At 41.8% G+C, this 20364-nt stretch overlaps 1 protein-coding gene across 4 annotated transcripts in view; it reads left to right on the top strand.

Moving 5' to 3' along the window:
• The window catches only part of Spred2 (sprouty-related, EVH1 domain containing 2), a 127125-nt gene that overhangs the window by 93250 nt on the left and 13511 nt on the right, over positions 1-20364 (top strand). For all 4 annotated transcript variants that reach the window (XM_013022580.1, XM_013022581.1, XM_013022578.1 and 1 more), the window contains exons 3-4: positions 10647-10815; positions 12864-12928. In XM_013022580.1, the coding sequence (XP_012878034.1) occupies positions 10647-10815; positions 12864-12928 (234 nt within the window). The remainder of the gene's footprint in view (positions 1-10646; positions 10816-12863; positions 12929-20364) is intronic.

Here is a 20364-nt window from a genome sequence, read left to right as displayed (position 1 = left end):
TGGAGGCCTGGAACCAGTATTTGATACCAGTGATTTCTAAATTAAACTAGAGCCACCTGTGCACAACCAACTTTGGGTCTTTAATACAGGTTTCCAACTCTTGTTAATGTTTTTATTTTTACTTGTCTATAATTGAATTTGTCGACAAATTTACTTCTTTTTTTAAAAATTTTTTATTGTAAAGATACTATACAGAGGATTACAGTTACATGAGCAAGGTAATGAGTACACTTCCTATTGAGCATTGTTACCCCCTCCATTGTTTTCCCCCTACCATCCCTTCCCTCCCTACCTTCCCCGAGGTTCTTTTTTTGTGTGTGTGTGATTAAGTGATTACATAATTTCCCAAATTTCACAGTATTGTGGAATAATGATGCTCATTTAAAGTCACAAGTTCACTCTAACTTTCCTGGAGCAAATTGTCTATCACAGTCTATATATAACATATAACGGTGTTCACATATACACCATACATGTGATCAGTAGCATGGGGATATTTAGTAGTGGTTTGACCAGATGCGTGGGAGTTCTTTGTTTCTTAAGTCCTGTTAATTGACAAATTTACTTCTTATGGATTCATTTTACTGTGCTAGGGAATTGAATCCAGGGTTTTGCACATACATGATTGGCAAGCTCTCTACCACTGAGCCACATCCCCCCCAGCCCCTGTAACCATCTTTGTATTGTTTCTTATACTCTTACATTCTCATAAGAACATTCCCATGTTGCTGATAGCAATGTGATCCTCCATTGTTCATTTGACCATATCCTTCATTTCATGTACTAAGATAATTTTCTTATGTATTTTTTCATTTAAATTCATTCATTTATTTACTTAGTTAGTGCTGGTCCCAGGGCTTGAACTCAGACCCTCATGCTCTGACCTGTTGGTTGTTTTTTTTGTTGTTGTTGTTCATGGCTGGTGGTTTGTTATTTAAGCCACTACTCTACTTCTGTCATTTTGCTTGTTAATTGGAGAAAAGAGTCTCTAGAGGGCTGGGAATGTGGCTTAGTTGTAGAGTGCTTGCTTAGCATGCATGAAGCCCTGGATTCAATTCCTCAGCACCACATAAACAGAAAAAGCCAGAAGTGGATCAAGTGATAGAGTGCTGGCCTTGAGCAAAAGAAGCTCAGGGACAGTGGCTAGGCCCTGAGTTTAAGCCCCAGGACTACTCCCTCCCCCCCCCCAAAAAAAATCTCTTTGTCTGCCCTGGTTGGCTTTAAATCATGATCCTCACAACTCCACCTCCTGAGTAGTTAGGACTATAGGCCTAATTACTTTTTGCCCTTCAACCCCACTGTTACAAAGAAATACCCTCATTTATTGACACTTTTTGGAATAATTTCAAGGGTTTAAATTTTTTTCCCCTTGTTTGTCAGTTGTGGGGCTTGAACTCTGGGCCTGGGCACTGTCCCTCAGCTCTTCCAGCTCAAGGCTAGCGCTCTACCACTTGAGCCATATGCCACTTCCAGTTTCCTGGTGGTTAATTGGAGATAAGAAAGAGTCTCTTGGACTTTTCCTGCCTGGGCTAGCTTTGAACCAAGATCCTCAGATCTCGGCCTCCTGAGTAGCTAAGATTGGAGGCATGAGCCACTTATGCCCAGCTCAAGGGGTTAAATTTTTTATAACTTCAGAAAGAAGTTATAGAAAGGGACTGCTACTAACATGCAAGCCTTTTCCTTTTTTTTTTTATTTTTTTGGTCAGTCGTGGGGCTTGAACTCTGGGCTTGGGCGCTATCCCTCAGCTCTTCAGCTAAAGGCGAGCGCTCTACTGCTTGAGCCACAGTGGTTTTTCAATTCCCTAGCACAGTAAGCCACTTCCGGTTTTCTAGTGATTTATTGGAGATAAGAATCTCACGGATTTCCTTGCCCAGGCTGGCTTTGAACTGTGATCCTCAGATCTCAGCCTCCTGAGTAGCTAGGATTACAGGTATGAGCCACCGGCACCCGGCCTAAAACTTTTCTTTAACACATGTATATTTTAAATCTTTTTCAGTTTGATAGAATAACAGTAACATAATTATTTACTAATTAACTGAAATGGTTTTCTCTTTGATAAAGTTATATCTGAATTTATCTGTTAGTGTCTTTTGTATAGACGCTGATTAAGGGCTTTAATAATGATATAATCTCCATTTGCCATATTTGCTACAAATAGACTTTACTAATTTACTTGATCCTACTTTTTTGTCTTTAATTTTTCTGTGTTAGCAAATTATCTCCAGTGAAGGGTTATGTATATATAGAGCTATTTTTTTCCTGGTATTTCTGTGGTTTGTCATAGAATATATCAACCTAAAATAGCCCTTTAAGATTATCTAGCCCAGCCTCTTAATTTTACATATGCATTTATGAACTAATGTCTTACCAGTGACTTGTATATAGTAATTACAGACTCTGCTTTGTTCAAGGTCCTTGACAATAAATAACCTCAGTAACATTCCTGCACCATTCTGAAAGAGGAAGATATTATCTCCACACTGTAATAGGAGCTGAGTTCTAAAAGACTCTTCATGCCGGGCACTGGTGGCTCACACCAAACTACTCAAGAGATTGACATCGAGGTTCATGGTTCGAAGCCAGTCTGGGCAGGAAAGTCCATGAGACTCATCTCCAATTAACCACCAGAAAACCGAAAGTGGCACTGTGGCTCAAAGTAGTAGAGAACTAACCTTGAGCAAAACAGCTCAGGGACAGTGTCCAGGCTCCGAGTTCAAGCCCCACGATGGACTCCCCCCCCCAAAAAAAAAAAAGTTGTTTGTTTCCCATGTCTGGGAAATGTAGTCAGTGGTGGAGCCAGTACTGGGACCTATTTGTGTGGGTGTGGGTGTGTGACAGTCCTGGGGCTTGAATTCAGGGGCCTGGGCACTGTCACTTAGCTTTTCCTCTCATAGCTAGCACTCTACCACTTGGCCATAGCTTTTGGTGGTTAATTAGAGATAAGACTCCTGCAGGGAGCTGGCTTTGAACCATGATCCTTAGATAGCAACTTTCCTGAATAGCTAGGATTACAAGTGTGAGCCTGACTGGAACCAGTTTCTTTATGAAACCAAAGCCCAACCCTTCTTAGTAACTCTGCCTACCAAGACAGTTGCAGTTCCGTGCCTGCCCTTGCAGAGTGTGGGCCAGCTTCTGTTGATTGTTGTTGTATAGGACCGTGCTGGTCTCAAAGTGTGCCTCTTCCCTTTTCCATGTTTTTCCATTCTTCTTTCTGCCCCTTCACCCATCCACTGGTAATTCAGTTACATACCTGTACACCCAGTTGAATTTCGTCTTTACAACCCTTGTCTATTTCAGTGTGTGGAAAATTCTGCATTTCTGTCTCTACACAACACTGCCATTACTATATATACACATACCTTTGGGGCCCAGTGGCTTCTGTTTTTCCTCCTACACTCTCATAAGACAGTAATTCTGTGGGCCGGAGCATAGGCCCCCCATGTGGGAGCTCTGCTGAAGGGTGAGTCGTAGAAGAAGGCCCCTCTTACAGGTGGAATGGCAGGGAGAGTGTGCAGGTCATTGCTAGGACACATTGGATGGTGCCAGAGTTCCCCATATTCTCTCTAAGGCACAAGTGCAAGTAGTTCTTTTTCAGAGTAGTAAGTACAGTTTCCCAACTCAATGTGTTTTGGTGTGGTTTGTTTCATTGTTGCTATGAGACAATAGGCATGCTCTCCAGATGCCAATTCATTCACAAGTAGTTTCTTCAGGTGCATTTTGGTTAGATGGAGACAATTAAGTTTTCTTAAGTATTTATGCAATTGAAGCCTGGCTGAGCAGGAGCTTTTTCCTTCCCAAATCCTGAATTATGAAATGTAAAGGACTGACTGCTTCTTTCAGTGGCCATGCATAGGTTGCAGAGCACTCTCACATTTAACTGGTGAGAAGTTGAGCTGGCAAAGCTCTTTAAAAAAGGCAGATTAAGGGGCTGGGAAGGTGGCTCAGTGGTAGAGCACTTGCCTTGCATGCCTGAGGCTCTGGGTTCGATTCCTCAGCACCACATAAGCAAAAAGAAAAAAAAGCCGGAAGTGGCGCTGTGGCTCAAGTGGTAGAGCGCTAGCCTTTAGCTGAAGAGCTGAGGGACAGCGCCCAGTCCCAGAGTTCAGGCCCCACGACCGGACCAAAAAAAAAAAGGCAGATTAAGAGTTGGGTATCAGTGGCTCCACCTGTAATCTCAGCTGCTTAAGAAGCTGAGATTTGAGGATCATAGTTCAAAGCCAGCCAGGGCAGAAAATTCCATGAGACTCTTCTCCAATCAACCAGTAAAAAGCCAGAAGTGGAAGTGTGGCTCAAGCAGTCGGGTGCTATCCTGAAGCGGAAAAGGTGCTCACGCCCTAAATTCAAACCCCATGGCTGGTACAGAAAAAAAATTAAAAGCAAGTTGACCCAGGACTTGAATTTTACATATGCATAACTTTTTACTTAGTTCCCTATCCAGAATGCTATCTGATAAAAACAGACATACACAGTAACATGTGGACAGCAGTAGTCTGTAAACCTTTTTGGTCTCAGGATTCCTTTACACACACACACACATACACGTACACATACACACGTACACATACAAACACAAACATGGTAGTACCCCCAAAGAGTTCTCTTTGTTTCCATGATTTATAGGTATATTTTATGTATTAGAAACTAAAAGTCAAACTCTTTATGCATTAATAGTAAATCTAAATGACACTTTACTGAAAAATAACTGTTCTGCAGAACAAAAGTAATTCATGAGGAAAGTGCCATTGCTTTGCATTTTCAGAAAATATGGCTTAATAGAAAAGAGCTAGATTCTTAAACTGCTCCTGGTTTTAATGTATTGTAATAGATTCTCTGTGGTTGAAGTATATAAAGATGGGTAGTTGGAAAAGGAAGCCTTTTCAGATAATTCTTTGTACTATGTCAAAATTCAACCAATAGCAGTTTTTTTTCATGTGGAATCTGGAACCATTGATAGGAAATTTTATGCTCTCTTACATTAACCCACTAGTTTACCTTTCACTTTGAATAGATCTTTTACTCTTGCCTGATTTTGTAACATTGTACATTGCTCATCTGGAAAAGAATTGTAACCCTGCAGTAGCACAAGAATCACATTTTCTTTCTTTTTTGGGGGGGAGGGGTGGTACTTAACTACTGGTGGAATCCAGGCAAACACTGTTCAATTGGACAGTATCCTCAGCCCTTTCTTACAATTTTTCCTTTAAGTCAAAGTCTCACTGAGCTGCCCAAGCTGTCCTCAGACTTACAGTCGTCCTCAGCTTTCTGGTAGCTGGGATTGCAGGTGTGCTTCTCCATGTCCAGGGAAAAGCAACAACATAAAGTTATTGCTTAATATCACCAATTATCTTATTAGAAAAACATTTAAGCACTGCTAAGCTGTCCAAAAATTTTGATTTTCACTTGAAAAGTTCAAATTTTATTATTGGCAACAAAAATCTCCACTTGTTTTCCTTGAAATGACAAGCTTACTTTGTTCATTTTCAAGAAAATGTCTGCCAAATACTCAAGGCTGATTAACTATAGCTTGTCAGTGATTGTTGTTTCAGTAAAATGGTATTCCAAGAAACACACAGTTCTGCACACAGCTGAAACAATCACACAAACATTTTTACTTGAGAAAATCATCCCACTTCTAAAGGCAGTGGAAGAGAAAAGGCTATTGGAAATATTTGTTCCTTTTCTAACCATTTGTATGAAGCAGGCCTTCTCCCTATGTTTCAAGTAGAGAAACATTATAGCAGGTCAAATCCAAGAATCCATATTACAATGAAAGAACTTTCGCTTTCATTAAGAGCTAGCATTTCTTACCTGGATCATGCTATAGAGAAGCATCCAATGGCTTTGACTCCGTGTGGTGCTCCCGTGCTATCCTGAGTCATGCCTATCACACAGAGTTACACCCACCATTCCTTTTCTACACTAGGAAAGTCACCACAATAAAAAGGTCAGAAATGCCTTATTATGGTAATGAAGAGAGATTTTCCATCTTGGAGCCCTAAAATGATCGCAAGTTGGGTGAGGCTTCCAAAGACCTATAGACCAAAATTTAGGATGTACTGATGTCTACAAATGTAGACGTTTGCTTTTGATGCATGTGCTTTTGGATTTTAATGCTGGAGAATCAAAATCTGGGCCTTAAACACACTTCTTACCCCCCACTGAGCTATGTAGACCTTTATCTGCTACCTAAGACTTTTTTTTAAAGGAAAACAAACATACAGGTATGGCTATACTTAAACCCCAAGCTTCAAGGTATATCTAAAGAAGGCACAGCAAAGGAAGTGGGGTGGTCCCCACTGTAAGTCGAGTGAATAACATTGGGAAGCTGAGAGCTATATCAGGGATAAGGTGGGAGAGAAGGCTGGAGCTTTGCCACATTTATCTGAAATACTTACCTCTTTATAGCCCATATTTCTTGGGGTAGATTTTTTAAATATTTTATTGTTATTATTAAGGTGTTGTACAGAGGGGTTGTCATTTCATAAGTCACGAAATCAGTGACATTCCTTTCGTTTGCCAAGGTTACCCTTTCTTTTGCTTTTCCCCTATTTCCCTCTTCCGTCCCTGACCTCCAGTTTTGTAGTTTGTTTTCCACATAGTCTATACTGAATAACATGATTGCATTTTTTCACCCTTCCTCCTTTCCTTTCTGTGCCCCCGTCCTCCCCCCCCCACTTAAAAAACCCAAATGCCCGACAGCACCACCACCAAAATAATAGTAACCAAAAAACCCCATGTTTTAATAAATAGTATTTAAAATGTTCAGAGAAGTTATACCTTTGGGTTCTTCCACCAAGTATATCCTCCTCTAGTTTGTGTGTGAATGCCTAGCGTCCTGTTTTAAGTTATCATGTCCCATTATATTTTAGATCTAGCTTCCACATACGAAAGAACATATACACCATTTGTCTCTCTGAGCTTGGTTTACTTCACTTAGCATGATTTGTTCTAATTCCATCCACTTAAAAACAAAAACTTGCAACAAGAACAGAATCAAGCCATTTGCTTCTTAGATGATGCCAGTAATCCCAGCTACTCAAGAGACTGAGATCTAAGGATCATAGTCTGTAGCCAGCTTAGGCAGGAAAGTCTGTACAACTCATATTTCCAATTAAGCCACCAGAAACCTGGAAGTAGAGTTGTAGCTCAAGGGGTAGAGCACCAGCCTTGAGAGTATGAGGCACTGAATCCAAGACCCAGTACTGGCTCACACAAAACAAATCACAACCTCATTGTACAACTATGTATATAAGAATATATAAAATAAAATACAAAACTTTTGTATAAAAATATATAAAATAAAAACTTTTAAAACCTTTTTTTCTCCCCATGCACATTAAAAGACAATTTTAAAAAAGTCTTTCTTCAGTTCTATAGTAATATCTGATCATCTGTACAACCAGAGCTTCACTTTATATCTGTTACAAAGATTAAAACATTAGAACTGTTTCATTTTAAACTTAGAAACATAATGATGTTAAATTGCCCAAGGGGATATAAAGAGATTATATCTGATTTCTTTACCTCCCCTAATTTAAACTTGAACTTTTTTTTTTTTTTTGGTCAGGTGTGGGGCCTGAACTCTGGGCCTGGGCGCTGTCCCTCAGCTCTTCAGCTCAAGGCTAGCACTCTACCACTTGAGCCACAGTGCCACTTCTGGCTTTTTTTTTTCTGTTTATTTGGTGCTAAGGAATTGAATCCAGGGCCTCATGCATGCAAGGCAAGCATTCTGCCACTGAGCCACCTTCCTAGCCCAAAACTTGAGCATATTTAACTTTTCTTTTCTTTTTGTTAGTTGTGGGGCTTGAACTCTGGGCCTGGGCCCTGTCCCTCAGCTCTTCAGCTCAAGGCTAGCACTTTACCACTTGAGCCACAGTGCCACTTCTGGTTTTCTGGGTGATTTATTGGAGATAAGAATCTCATGGACTTTCCTGCCCAGGCTTTGAACCGTAATCTTCAGATCTCAGCCTCCTGAGTAGCTAGAATTACAGGTGTGAGCCACTGGTGCCCAACTTATTTAAACTTCTCTAAGAAATTATACCTTTAGAAGGATTTTAAAATTCAGACAGTAATGACAAAATTTACAGCATTCACCCAAAACTTATGGAAGACAGCCTTTATTTTTTGCTTAGAAAAAAGTTTGAGGCTGAATTGAGACTATTAAACTCTAAAATTTAGATGAATGGATCAAGAAAATGTGGTATATATACACAATGGAATTCTATGCCTCCATCAGAAAGAATGATATTGCCCCATTTGTTAGGAAATGAGTAAGCCAGCCCAAAGAAACTTAGGTCCCATGGTTTCCCTTATTTGAAATAACTAGTATATGTCTGAGTCAAGCAGAAAAGGTCAGATAAATTGATGTTAGGGAAATGAACCCTAAGATATGTATTCAAATGTTTTTTTCTTTCATGTGATTGTTTCTAACACATTTATAAGATTATTTCTTTGTTGCTTTGTATGTCCCTCCCCCACGGTATAACCCCTGCTTTCACTGTATTTGATTTTGGTATAATTTGTGGAGGGGAAGGGAAAAAACAAATCGTTTAAATAGGGATACAGGTGGACCCATTGCAACAATGAGACATACAAGTCATTATGTCGAAAATGAACTTTACAACTTTGGTGTGGGGGGAGGAGCGTTGAGTGGGGGGGCAGGGGGAGGATGGGATGGGAAGGGGAAACAAAGGAGGAGGCTACAATGCTTGATAAGAAATGTACTCATTGTCTTGCCCATGTAATTGTAACCCCTCTGTACAGTATTTTCACAATAAAAATAATAATAAAAGGAATGCAAAAGAAAAAATCTAAAATAGATAACATTTGTTAGGTAAAGCCCTGGTTATTTGGAATGGGGTTGGGCTGACATTTAATCATTGCACTATTCTTAGGGGTAAGGGGTCATAATAAGCGATTTAGTCATAAATAGAATTGTTCAAGGGGACGGTTGTCTTCTTTCAATAAAATGTCACAAAGTTAACTGCTTAGGACTGCTAATGAACATACCAATTTGAATATTAATCTTATTTATTACATTTGGGAACATTTACTAGGCAGCAGTTAATTCCCTTTTGCTTTGATATGTTCTTGAAATGTGTACTCATTTAAAGCTGTTCTTATTTAAATTTACACTAATTTAGGCAAGCCTTCACCCTTGCCCTTCATTTTGTCTGAATTAACAAGATCACACGGTGTTAATTGTGAACATTTGCCAAAACAAGATCAAGGCTATTAAAACTTAGTAAAATCATTATGGTGTTTATAATGAGGCCATTGGAATACTATAGTTTGGAGGATTTTATGAATAAAGAATGAAGTTTATATTTACATGATTGCAATGTGTCTTTTACTCTGTAATATGAAATTAACTGGTGTCTGTATCCACAATAGCACTGTTAAACACAGGAAGTTACTTTGCAGTATTTTTTTGGTTTTTGGTTTTGTTTTTGTTTTTGGATCCGGTTGTGGGGCCTGAACTCTGGGCCTGGGCGCTGACCCTCAGCTCTTTAGCTCAAGGCTAGCGCTCTACCACTTGAGCCACAGCACCACTTCCGGCTTTTTTCTTTTTGCTTATGTGGTGCTGAGGAATTGAACCCAGGGCCTCAAGCATGCAAGGCAAGCGCTCTACCACTGAGCCACCTTCCCAGCCCCTGCAATATTTTTTTACACCAAAGTTAGGGGGACGCAACCTACATGAAACTGTTAAAGTAATATGAAATCAAGTACTAAATTGCCAAGGGAAAAATGGGAGGACCAAATAAATACAAGATGACAACTGATGGCAGAAATGTACTGGTGAATGAATATGGTTCTATTAAGTTTCTTGTTTATTTGGTGTTTTCTGAGCATGTTCTTGTTCTCATTGGTAACAATTGCTGTTATTTCCATTTAGTGATACCAGAGATCAGGGGGTCTGGATCTGCAGATAAAAAGGTTAATCAAGCTATCGCTCAACAGTGGCCAGTTCTGAGACAACATTATTAGAAGCATAGAGACTGGCCTAGTAATCTAAATGTAAAGTTCATAGATGCTCAGATCTGGGTGACAGCAACTGAAATGGGGTTGAAAGAAAAGAAGCTTGAGGATCGATGAAATGGACTTGGTGACTAATGCAAGGGTATAGAAAGGCTAAAGAGGAGGCAAAGGAGGCAGAGATGACTTCATAGATTTCTGAGCCAGAGAGAATGAGCTGTGAAGGGTTGGCATTGCCAGATTTGGAGAGTTGGGAGAAGAAATGATGAAGCGATTAATTTTCAACTTGCTAACTTTGGGTCACAAGGAGACATCCTTTATAGCATGAAGAGAAGAGTAAGAGCCATGGGTACAAAGTCCTAACTTAGCAAGATCTAGCTCTTGGCCTAGTCTTGTACAGTTGGGGCAAAAGGAAGAGGAGCCATGGTAAAGGAAGACAGCCAGGACAGTAGGGCTTACTTGATCTCAGGGCAGGGCCAGCAAAGATAAGGTGATCACAGGAAGAAATGGTTTCTGCTAAGTGGAGGGGTTCACAGGTGAAGAGAAAAAAATTAAAAAGTGGGTGTTTTTTGTTAGCTGCCTCCAGGAATGGTTCCCAATTAGATTTCTGTAACCAAATATCATCATGGCTGTTCTGCTAGTAACCAGCTTATGTGTTTCAATCCTTCAGGTGGTATTGGAATGCTATGTAAGAAAGGACTTGGTCTACACCAAAGCCAATCCAACATTTCATCATTGGAAGGTTGATAATAGGAAGTTTGGACTTACTTTCCAAAGCCCTGCTGATGCGCGAGCCTTTGACAGGGGAGTGAGGAAAGCAATCGAAGACCTTATAGAAGGTATTGAACTTTTCACTGTACCCTTAGTAGGATGATGGAAATGCTCCAAGTTCTTGCCATCATATATTTGTGGTTTGCTCGTGGGAGGGTTTGGGACCAGGTCAGTAGATGTCAGAACTTTCTAAATATCTAGAGAGAGTAATTACAAAGTGACAACACAGGAGAAAATGAGGCGTTTTATTTTACATCTGGTCCTGGCCTGGAAGAGCCTCCAGACAGGAGTTCTCACACTGGGTTTCTCCAATTCAACACTTCAAGTCAGAGGGAGGATGAGAGGAGCTATATTCAGAGCCCTGAGAAGAAAGAAATTTCTAACATGCATATTAATGCCAAATCCAAACTTTGGGAAAACGAGTCACAAATAATGTATGTTTCATTAAAAAGACTATTCAAGTTTTTCTTTGTGATTTGGGAAAAGGAAAGCAAATCACTGCATTTAGCAGCGGCCTTTGCCTGTAATCATAGCAACTCAGGAGGCTGAGATCCATAGTAGAGAAAGTCATGGATGACCACTGGGAATTGCACAGAGGGTGCTATGGGCTTCATTTTGTCTCCTGTTTCCCTCTTGGAAATTCAATTTGTTTTGGGTTTTTTTTCCCCCTCATTCATTTCCAACAGTTCTTTTATTTACTTTTGTGTGTGTGTGTGCCATTACCAGAGTTTGAACTCAGAACCTGGGTGCTGTCCCTGAACTAGCACTCTTATCACTTGAACCACGGCTCCACTTCCAGCTTTTTTGGTAGTTTATTGGAGATAAGAGTTTCATGAACTTTCCTGCTCGGACTAGCTTTGAACTGTAATCGTCCGATCTCAGCCACCTGAGCAGCTAGGATTTTAGGTGTAAGCAACTGGTGCCAGCTTCAGCAATTCTTTTCATCTTTCATGTTATATCATAACAAAATACTTTGTAAGTACACATTGTATAAATAAACCATGACCAAGAAAAGGAAAAGACAAAAATTTTGGGCTGTCTATTGCCTATACAGATTTCAATGTTGGTTTTTTGGATATTGTTTTTGTCAGTGAAATTAAAGCATAAAGTGAACAAGAAAACAAGTTGAACTTTACTGACCTGGTTCATTCCATGGTAGAATAAGCTGGGTTTTCATACAGGAGCCTTCATTTTGACCTGAAAAGGCAATTATAAATCAGTGGGCTTCTGACAGTGTAAGAGAAAACCTTCCTGTTATGGCTTAGAACATAGTTCCTGCAATCTAGGTATTTTTGTTTCATTTTGTTCTGGTTTTTTTTTGTGCCAGTACTGAGGCTTGAACTCAGGCCAGTCTGCTCTCCCTGGGCTTTTTTCCCTCAAGGCTAGCAGCTACTCTTCTACTTGAGCCACACTTCTACTTCCCACTCTTTGCTGGTTAATTGGAGATAAGAATCTCATGGACTTCTCTTCTCAGGCTGGCTTCAAGCCGGGATCCTCACATCTCAGCTGCTAGGTATAAGCCACTAGGACCTAACTAATCCGGAGTTTAGAGTGTAGTATCTGAACTCAGAATGGGAGACTGCACAGCCAAAACTTCTTCGTCTCTAGATGAAGCTAATGAAGTTAAGTCCAATTGCCGCAGTCAGACTGGCGAGTCTGATTTGAGGGGTTCCCATGTAGGTGTTTTTCCTTCCACAGCTAGAATGTGGAGGTCATTACAAAGGAGTGCACCTTGACCTCCATGGTGCTTGTTTTCTGGTGGCCAGGGCACAAGCAAGTATGAGAGGTTAACTGGCAACAGCATCAGTAGGTAAAGTTAGTTGAGGAAGCATCCCAAAAAAGGCAGAGAAAAAGAAATGAAAAGCATTTAACAGGTAGCTTGTTTGTACTGGCACAATTCTTGTGCAAAAAGAATGGAATGTAATTTTTATTAAAATATGCTTTTTAGCTAGGCATTATAGCTCAGTGCTTGCCTGCATTTATAAAGCCCTAGCAGTGCAGAAAACAAAAAAAAAAAACAAAACACCAAAACAGCTTTTTAAATGATTGATTTCACTTACATGCTTTGGGAAAAAACTTTGACTTTTTTTTTTTTTTTACCTTCTTGTCTTTTTAGGTTCAACAACATCATCTTCCACGATTCATAATGAAGCCGAGCTTGGTGACGATGATGTTTTTACAGTAAGTTTTCTTTCACCTCTGCTTTCCATGTTAGGTGATGAGTAATCAAAGAAAGGCTCTGTCACCGCATCAAAAACCCTTTACTATGTGGCATTTGCCGTTGTCATATGGGTGCTATCAGAGAGATCTCAGTCTTGTCCCAGTCCAGCTGTTGCTCACGCTGCAGGGGTACCATCCGCCACACGGTACTAAGTGTCAACTCTCCCAGATCTGTCCAAAGTTGTCACAAAGTCTTCTCACAGATTTAGTGACTTAGCTGCTCTGGATCACGCTGGATAGCATCCGTGATAGTCCCTTGTCCTGGAAAACTCCTGGGCCCCTAGCAGACCAAGACAGTTGATCACCCTGCTAAGAGCTTTCTGTTCACACATTTCCCTGGCATGGAACAATGAGCCTGAAGAACCAACTCTTCCTGATGAGTAATTCTACATCTGATAAGAAGGGCCTAGAAGCTGAATGGAGGTTAGGCCCAAGTCTGCTCAGAGGGAAAAGTGCTTAGATGTTTTGACCCAGCTTGAGTTAATGAGATGTAACTGGGGACAAACTTGATTTCTCAGCTTGCTTCTTCATTTAAATCCTGTGCTTCTGGAGGTTAATTAACAGATACTTATTGCTTGCCTGTTGTGTGCTGAGAGCAGCAAGTTGCTGTCAGCTAGCATTTTCAAACTCAGCACCTTGATCCACAGTAAGAAAATGTTTTTGACCCAGGATTCACACACATCAGTAGCTACCTAAAAGCTAATCATACTTCATACTCTGCATCCTTAGTTCTTTGTTTCATTTTCTTGGGTTATTTATTACGAAACTCTCAAACACAGGAAAACGTAAAGCGTTACTTAGTGAAGAAATACTTGCATTAAGCCACACCTTGATTCAAGCACACTTGTTTAGTTGTCTGTGTGTAATTGCCCACATTTATGTACATATAGGCCCATGTGCACACACTCACAAGGGTTTTTTTTTTTTTTTGGTGGGGGGAGTAGCTGATTATTTGAAAGTAAGTTCTCCTAAATTCTTTATCATGCATATCCTAAAAAGTATTCACAGGGGAATTTTAGGGTAGTGAAACCAGTCTCTGATAGTATACTTGGTAGATGCATTCATTGTACATGGGTCCAAACCCATAGCATATACAACACCAAGATCAAAGTCTTATGTAAACTACAAGCTTTGAGTGATAATGATGTATAAATAAAGGTTCATTGATTGCAAGTAGGGTATACTCTGGTGGAGGGTATTGATAACAGGAGAGACTGTGTATTTGTGTGGCAAAGTGTCTATGGGGAGTACAGATACCTTTACTTAGTTTTGCTTGTCAATCTGAAAAATTGAACAAAACGGTTTTGTGTATATGCCAGTATTAGGGCACCCTTAGCTTTTTTGTTGAAAGCTGGTGCCCTACCACTTGATCACATATCTTCCACTTCTGGCTTTTTTGGTGGCTAATTGGAGATAAGACTCATAGACATTTCTGCCTGAGCTGGCTTTGAACCACAGTACTTAGCTCTCAGCCTCCTGAGTGCCAGCTAAGACATTTGTTAAATAAGTCATTTCCCTTTAATATCCCGAAGCAAATTAATAGGTATTTCATAATGTTATCTTAATACTTCTTAATTACCTAGTTATCCCAAAACTGTCTTTTATCACCTAGCTTTTATTCCCATCTTAAAATACTGTGTTGGGAGTAACCCGTTCAATTGTTTCTCAGTAGTGCGCTGATGATTTGTAACTAATGATACGAAAATCACTGCTTTGGAAATATACAGGGGTGTAAGCCATGTGTCCAACCCTCAGGAAGCTAATAGAATGGTTTGCAGAGGTGAGCTTGACTAAGAGAGCCCTAAGCAATTGGCAGATTGTGGGACACAGTCTGTGCTTGAGATGAGGAAGGGGCAGAGTCATAAAAGGCCTAACTGGTCTGTGCTGTGCCACTCTGACCACACTTAGTCTCATCTGATCTCAAGCTTGGATAGATCCTGTGGCATATGAACGTGGCTCTGAAAAGGACTCCATACGATGGAGCCCCAGGGGAGAAGGCACAAGCAAGAGCGAGTCAAGTGGTGGGTCGCCTGAGCAGCACCAGTCCTGGCTTGAGGCGAAGAGAACCTGCGTAGGGGGTTCAGGAAATGAACTCAGTTGCCCTTCCTTGGGGCGACTGGTGTGATGTGGCTCTGTACAGGCTTCCCCTCTCAACAGTTGGCATGTTGCTTACATCTGTTCTTTTGTCACGTTTTGGGAGACAAACAACAGCAGGCGGGTTAAAAGGTGGCTTCCTGTGCTCCAGAGCAAAACTGTCCCTCGCAGCTGCTTCTCAGCTACCTGCCAGAAGTGATTTATAGAATCGGGAGAGGTTGAGAGGGGAAGGGATGATGGAAGCCAGAATCCCTCCTGGTTTTGTCCTTTAATCCACAGGGGATCCACATGCCGTTCCAGGGTAATGCTGAACGCCTGGAAGAAAGTTTAGAAACAGCCCTGCTGTTTCTATGCAGTTGGAAATTCACAGGGGAGGGAGCTTGACTTAATGAATTACATTCCAAGTAGGCCCTCTTGGATGTGGTCAACTGCCCTGGTTTCACTTGTTTACAATCAAGGGCTTGTTAATAACATCCCTGCTTCCAGAAAAGCCCATATTTAGGCCTAGGCTGCTGATGGTTCGGGACACATCTCATGGAGAAATGGAAGGGAGGGTTTTATAAGCCAGGTTCCCATTTGTCCATGAGGTCCCTGTGACTAGACTTTGTGTCCCAAAGACAGTAAATAAGTCTGAAGCACAGAGCCAAGAAAGTAGGGGTGGGAGGGTGGGGCTGCTTTATCTCCTGTGTAGTCTACAACTTCCCAAGTGATGTTGTGTTCTAAAAAATCATTGCGAAGACAGATGTTTGAAACTTGGCACTCGTTTATCAAACAAAAGGGTATAAACAGTGATAAGACCATCATACAACTTACGATGAACCAGAGGACAACAGCCTGTCAGTGGAAAAATCTTGAGAGTTGTCACTCAAGAAATTGGGGGTACATCTTTTCAGTTTTCTGCTGCCAGGGCCAGAGATTTCTGTCTGGGGTGAAGGGAGGGGGGTGGGATTTCTTGGTGCTAGGAAGAAAACAACACACAGCAGATATGTGGGTGGCAAGAACACAAACATTTCTTAATGTATCTGCCTTGGGGAAGGTTGTGGTTTGGGTATGGCTAAGGGTTCACGTGTTGGAAGCTTAGTCCCCAGAGTAGCGATGCTAAGTGATGCAGAAACTTTCAGACGTGAGCCCTCTCGGGTGCTTATGTCACTGAGGGCACTGTCCTCATGAAACTACTGATTAATCTGTCGGAGAGACTTCCAGCCTCTGTGCATGTCACGTGATCTCTCCCACATTGATCCCACCGTTAGAATGCCTTCTTGAGCATGGCCCTCACCACAACCTAGCTGATGCAGGTACCATGACCTTGAACCTCCACAACGGTGAACTAAGTAAAATTCTCTGTAAAACTTCCAGCCTCTGGTATTTTGTTTCAGTATAGAAGAAACCTAGAAGGGACTTTCCGCCACCACCCCCAGTTATGTACGCCATAGAATGGTTTTATGGGTTGGGTCAGAACTCACAAGCCATGAGCTGTCTCTAGTCACATTTCCCCTACTCTTACAGTCATCCCCCAAACCCGCTTGTTTCCTCACTTCTCAGGATGAGGAGCCAGGTTGTGTTCCTGGAGGGAAATGCCCTTCCCGTGCAGTTGGTTGCCATTTGTCAACCCTGGCCTGTGGTCTCCATCACCACCCCAGTTTGACACACTGTCAGAGATTTCTAGCTAGCCACCGCACTGACTCTCTTAAATGTTGAGCTGTTTATCCTAATACTTCTCCTTCACCCAGTTATAATTGTTTCTTCTTTAAACTCCCATAGCTTTTTGGGTTTTTTTTTTTTTTTTTTTGTCATGGGGCTTGAACTCTGCATCTGGGCACTGTCCCTCAGCTCTTCAGCTCAAGGCAAGCACTCTACCACTCCAGCACAGCGCCACTTCCAGTTTTCTGGTGGTTTTATTGGAGATAAGAGTCCTACTGGGATCCTCAGATCTCAGCCTCCTGAGTAGCTAGGATTACAGGCATGAGCCACCGGCACCCAGCACATTTTGCTTTTCACTTCTCTCTTGCCCTTTTAGATGCTGTTTGCTGAATGAATGTTCATCTCACAGTTTATAAATAGATTACTTGTCATTGAAGTCTCTCTGTGCTGGTAAACCTTCACTGTTAGGTGTTGAATGATGGAATTGTGGATGATCTGAACCTCAGGAATATTGTTATAAGCACAGACTTCCCTGATTTATTTATCTACTTGATTGTTATTGTCAAGTACTGCTTAAAGTGGGTGATTTTGAGAGCTTTCTCAAATGATTCTTCCTGTATTTTTAGCTGCGATTTCTGCTCCGTCTGCAGTTAGGATCTGAGCCCTCAGCCTGGGTGCTCACCCTAAACTTGTGTTACTCTACTTCTTGTCTTCCCTCCTGCCTTGCATCACAGACCCTGCCCCCTCAGCTCTACATGGGGACCCAGGTGATAGCACAGCACAGCCCACAAACACAAAGGTGGCAGCGGTATCTCCAGCATTGAATATGGATGCATGAAGGAATTCCAACATCTGAGCCATTTGTTTCAAACTTGTAAACTAGATAGTGCAAAGAATATAAAACGGCAGCCGAGACTAGCATTTTATGACATAGGAGTCTGGGGCTCTGCGAAGAGATGGCTTATTTTTCTTGGTGCCTCCCACAGGTAAATAGGAACAGAGCTGAAAGCTGTTCCTTTACCGTAGGCTCCCTCTGTTGCACTCCGATGACTGACATGTCTTGGGGGAAGGCTCAAGTAAACTTGTCCAGTCAACACTTCAGCTCTGTGCATTCGCTTAACTAGTTGACTTTCCCCTAGCTTTAGGACATCTCCCTCCTGGATCCCTGCAGTTCAGGACCCTTACAAGAGACGGTTGGAAACAAGGTAGTGAGGAGAGAATATGGGCTGTCAAAACTAGAGATATTCCAGGTTTGATGGCCAGCTTATAATTTTTCTAAATTTCTATCGGGAAACTTTGATCCATTAGAACTTGGTGGTTTGTTTTCCTGTAGAGTCTTAAAAATCATTTGAGAAAGTTGCGGGTATATTCAAGGATAAGTTCTGAATGCCCTTGAGAGGATGTAGCTGCATACATGCGCACTTCTGGAGTGGGCTAATCCAGAATCAGCTCTCAAGTGTTCCATCACCCCAGCTGTTCCCACACTGAGTGGCTGGACCCTGACTGTCAAGCTGTAGGATTAAGGAGACATGTGCTTTATAGGAAGATGCTTGAGGGTATATAGTCAAGCCTTCATCTTCCATAATAAGAAGCCCTTAAATAATATCTAAATCCGAACAGCAGGAAATGGTAGTCCAACCCTGGCATTTTAAAAACGGAGACAAATACCATAAGCAAGAGCCACAAGAAGTGAAAGTAAGTTCCTCTGGAGAACAAAAGGCTAAGAAGCCGGAGGGGGGGGCGCGGGGGGAGCCGGGGTGCAAATGTAGTGGCTGTTTGATTTATTAAATGTTTAGCTGTAGAAATACTGTTTTTACTTTTTTTTTTTTAAGGGAAGGAAGTTAGAGGGAAAGGGGGTTTTCTCCAAATCGGCACAAAAGGGAAGAAGGAATTTACAGGGACACAAGTTATAGCCATCCTGACCTTTACCCACGCACGCACACGCGCACACACACACACACACACACACACACACAGAGCCAGTCTGACTTTAAAGAGATTATAGAACTTCAATAGAGTGTCCTGTGGCTCTCTCCGGTTATTTCCACCGTGGCTACAGAAGCCCTTCCTGCTCAAGTCCCTCGCTCGCATGAAATGTAGTATTTGCTGCATTTAGTCAAACACATCCATCCTTTTGTATGCTTTAGACCATCACCACTTTATAATCTAGATGTGTTAAAATTCCTGACACAATGTATGTGTTGAACTGTATTGTTCAGGGTATAATAACAAGAAAAGCGTCTGCACATTTTCAGTAGAGACACAATTTTTTCCTCAATGTTTTCCACCTGTGGTTGGGTAAATCCGTGGGTACACAAGGTCCTCTGAAAAGCTACCAGGTAAACAATGGCACATCAGGGTAAGACAACTGGGAGCTAGCTAGGAATATTGGCTTGCCGGGAGGCAAGGAGAAGTGTAAACAGAACACAGCCTTAGAACTGTAGATGTTAGGATTGGAAAAGATTGTGACCTCGTCTGCTTTAACATCCTTCCTGCTGGCAAATGGAGTCGCATAGGCCCCTTGCACAAACAGCCAGACTTGCCTAAGGTGTCGCATGCAGCTGGTTCAACAGACTATATGACAGAATTCATTCGCTGGGGCCCAAATTGGAAAGGGGAGAGAGAAGAGATACACACAGGCCCAGTGCATATGTAGTCCCTTCCTGTGATGGACACAGGGCCCTGCTGTAGGAAATCTGTATTCCTAAGGTTCCCAGAATATCAACTTGAAGCTTGATCACAGGAAGCCTCCACTATAGAAGGTGACAGGTAGGTAGGGTTTTGACCCCTTTGAGATTTCCAGCAGCAGAGTATTTAGCATTTAGCTTCTATTTTTGGACAGTCTTTCCCAACCAGGTCCTAAATGTAGATAATGAGTATGCTTCTCTACCGTGTACTTAGTGTACCTACTATGTGCTATTGAAGAACTAAAGGGAGCCAGACAGCCCCACGCCTTTTTTTAAAAACTCATAGCTTTAACTCAGTCCTTTGGTACTCACTCTACTACTTGATCCACAACTGGTTAATTGGAGATAAGAGTCTCACAGTCTTTCCTGCCAAGGTTGGCTTTGAACCATGATCCTCAGATCACCTCATTTTTGTGTGCAGCTTTCTGCTCCTGCACAGCCCCGTTGAAAGAGGCTATACTGGGACTGTGTTTGGGTGTTTCCTCCTCCCTTGTTTTTTTTCCTGTAGACAGTCCCCTTTCACACAGGAAAGCTGCCCTGTCTTTTTGCTGCTGTTGCAACTTCTGGCTCTTTGGCCTAGACTGGAAAACTCCGTCCTTCCTCATGCACTATACTTGAACCCTTGACATCCTGTTTATTATAAGCAGTTTGTGACTTTCTGCCTGTTCATTGCAGTTGTCCCTGGTGACATCTTGGACCCCTCCCAGCCAGCCCAGGTGTTCTCTGAAGCGTAGGGTTAAAACCAAAGCACCAAAAAGCAATCTGTTGTGTCTTCATGGGTTTCTGAGTGTGTGCAGGTTTTACCTGTTTTCATCCTTAAGTCAGTGGGTACAGTGACCGCCTTGTTCTTTGGTCATCATGGTATCACAGGGGCAGGAAGGACAGAATGCCACATATTTCTCTTTTCTTGAAGCATGTTTTTCTATCTGCTGCCTCCCCAGGAAGCTTTAAAGCAGAAAGCAAATGTCCTTGTTG

Source organism: Dipodomys ordii, unplaced genomic scaffold (genome assembly GCF_000151885.1).
Source record: "Dipodomys ordii isolate 6190 unplaced genomic scaffold, Dord_2.0 Scaffold63, whole genome shotgun sequence".
NCBI lineage: Eukaryota > Metazoa > Chordata > Mammalia > Rodentia > Heteromyidae > Dipodomys > Dipodomys ordii.
This window is presented reverse-complemented; position numbering and strand designations above follow the sequence as displayed.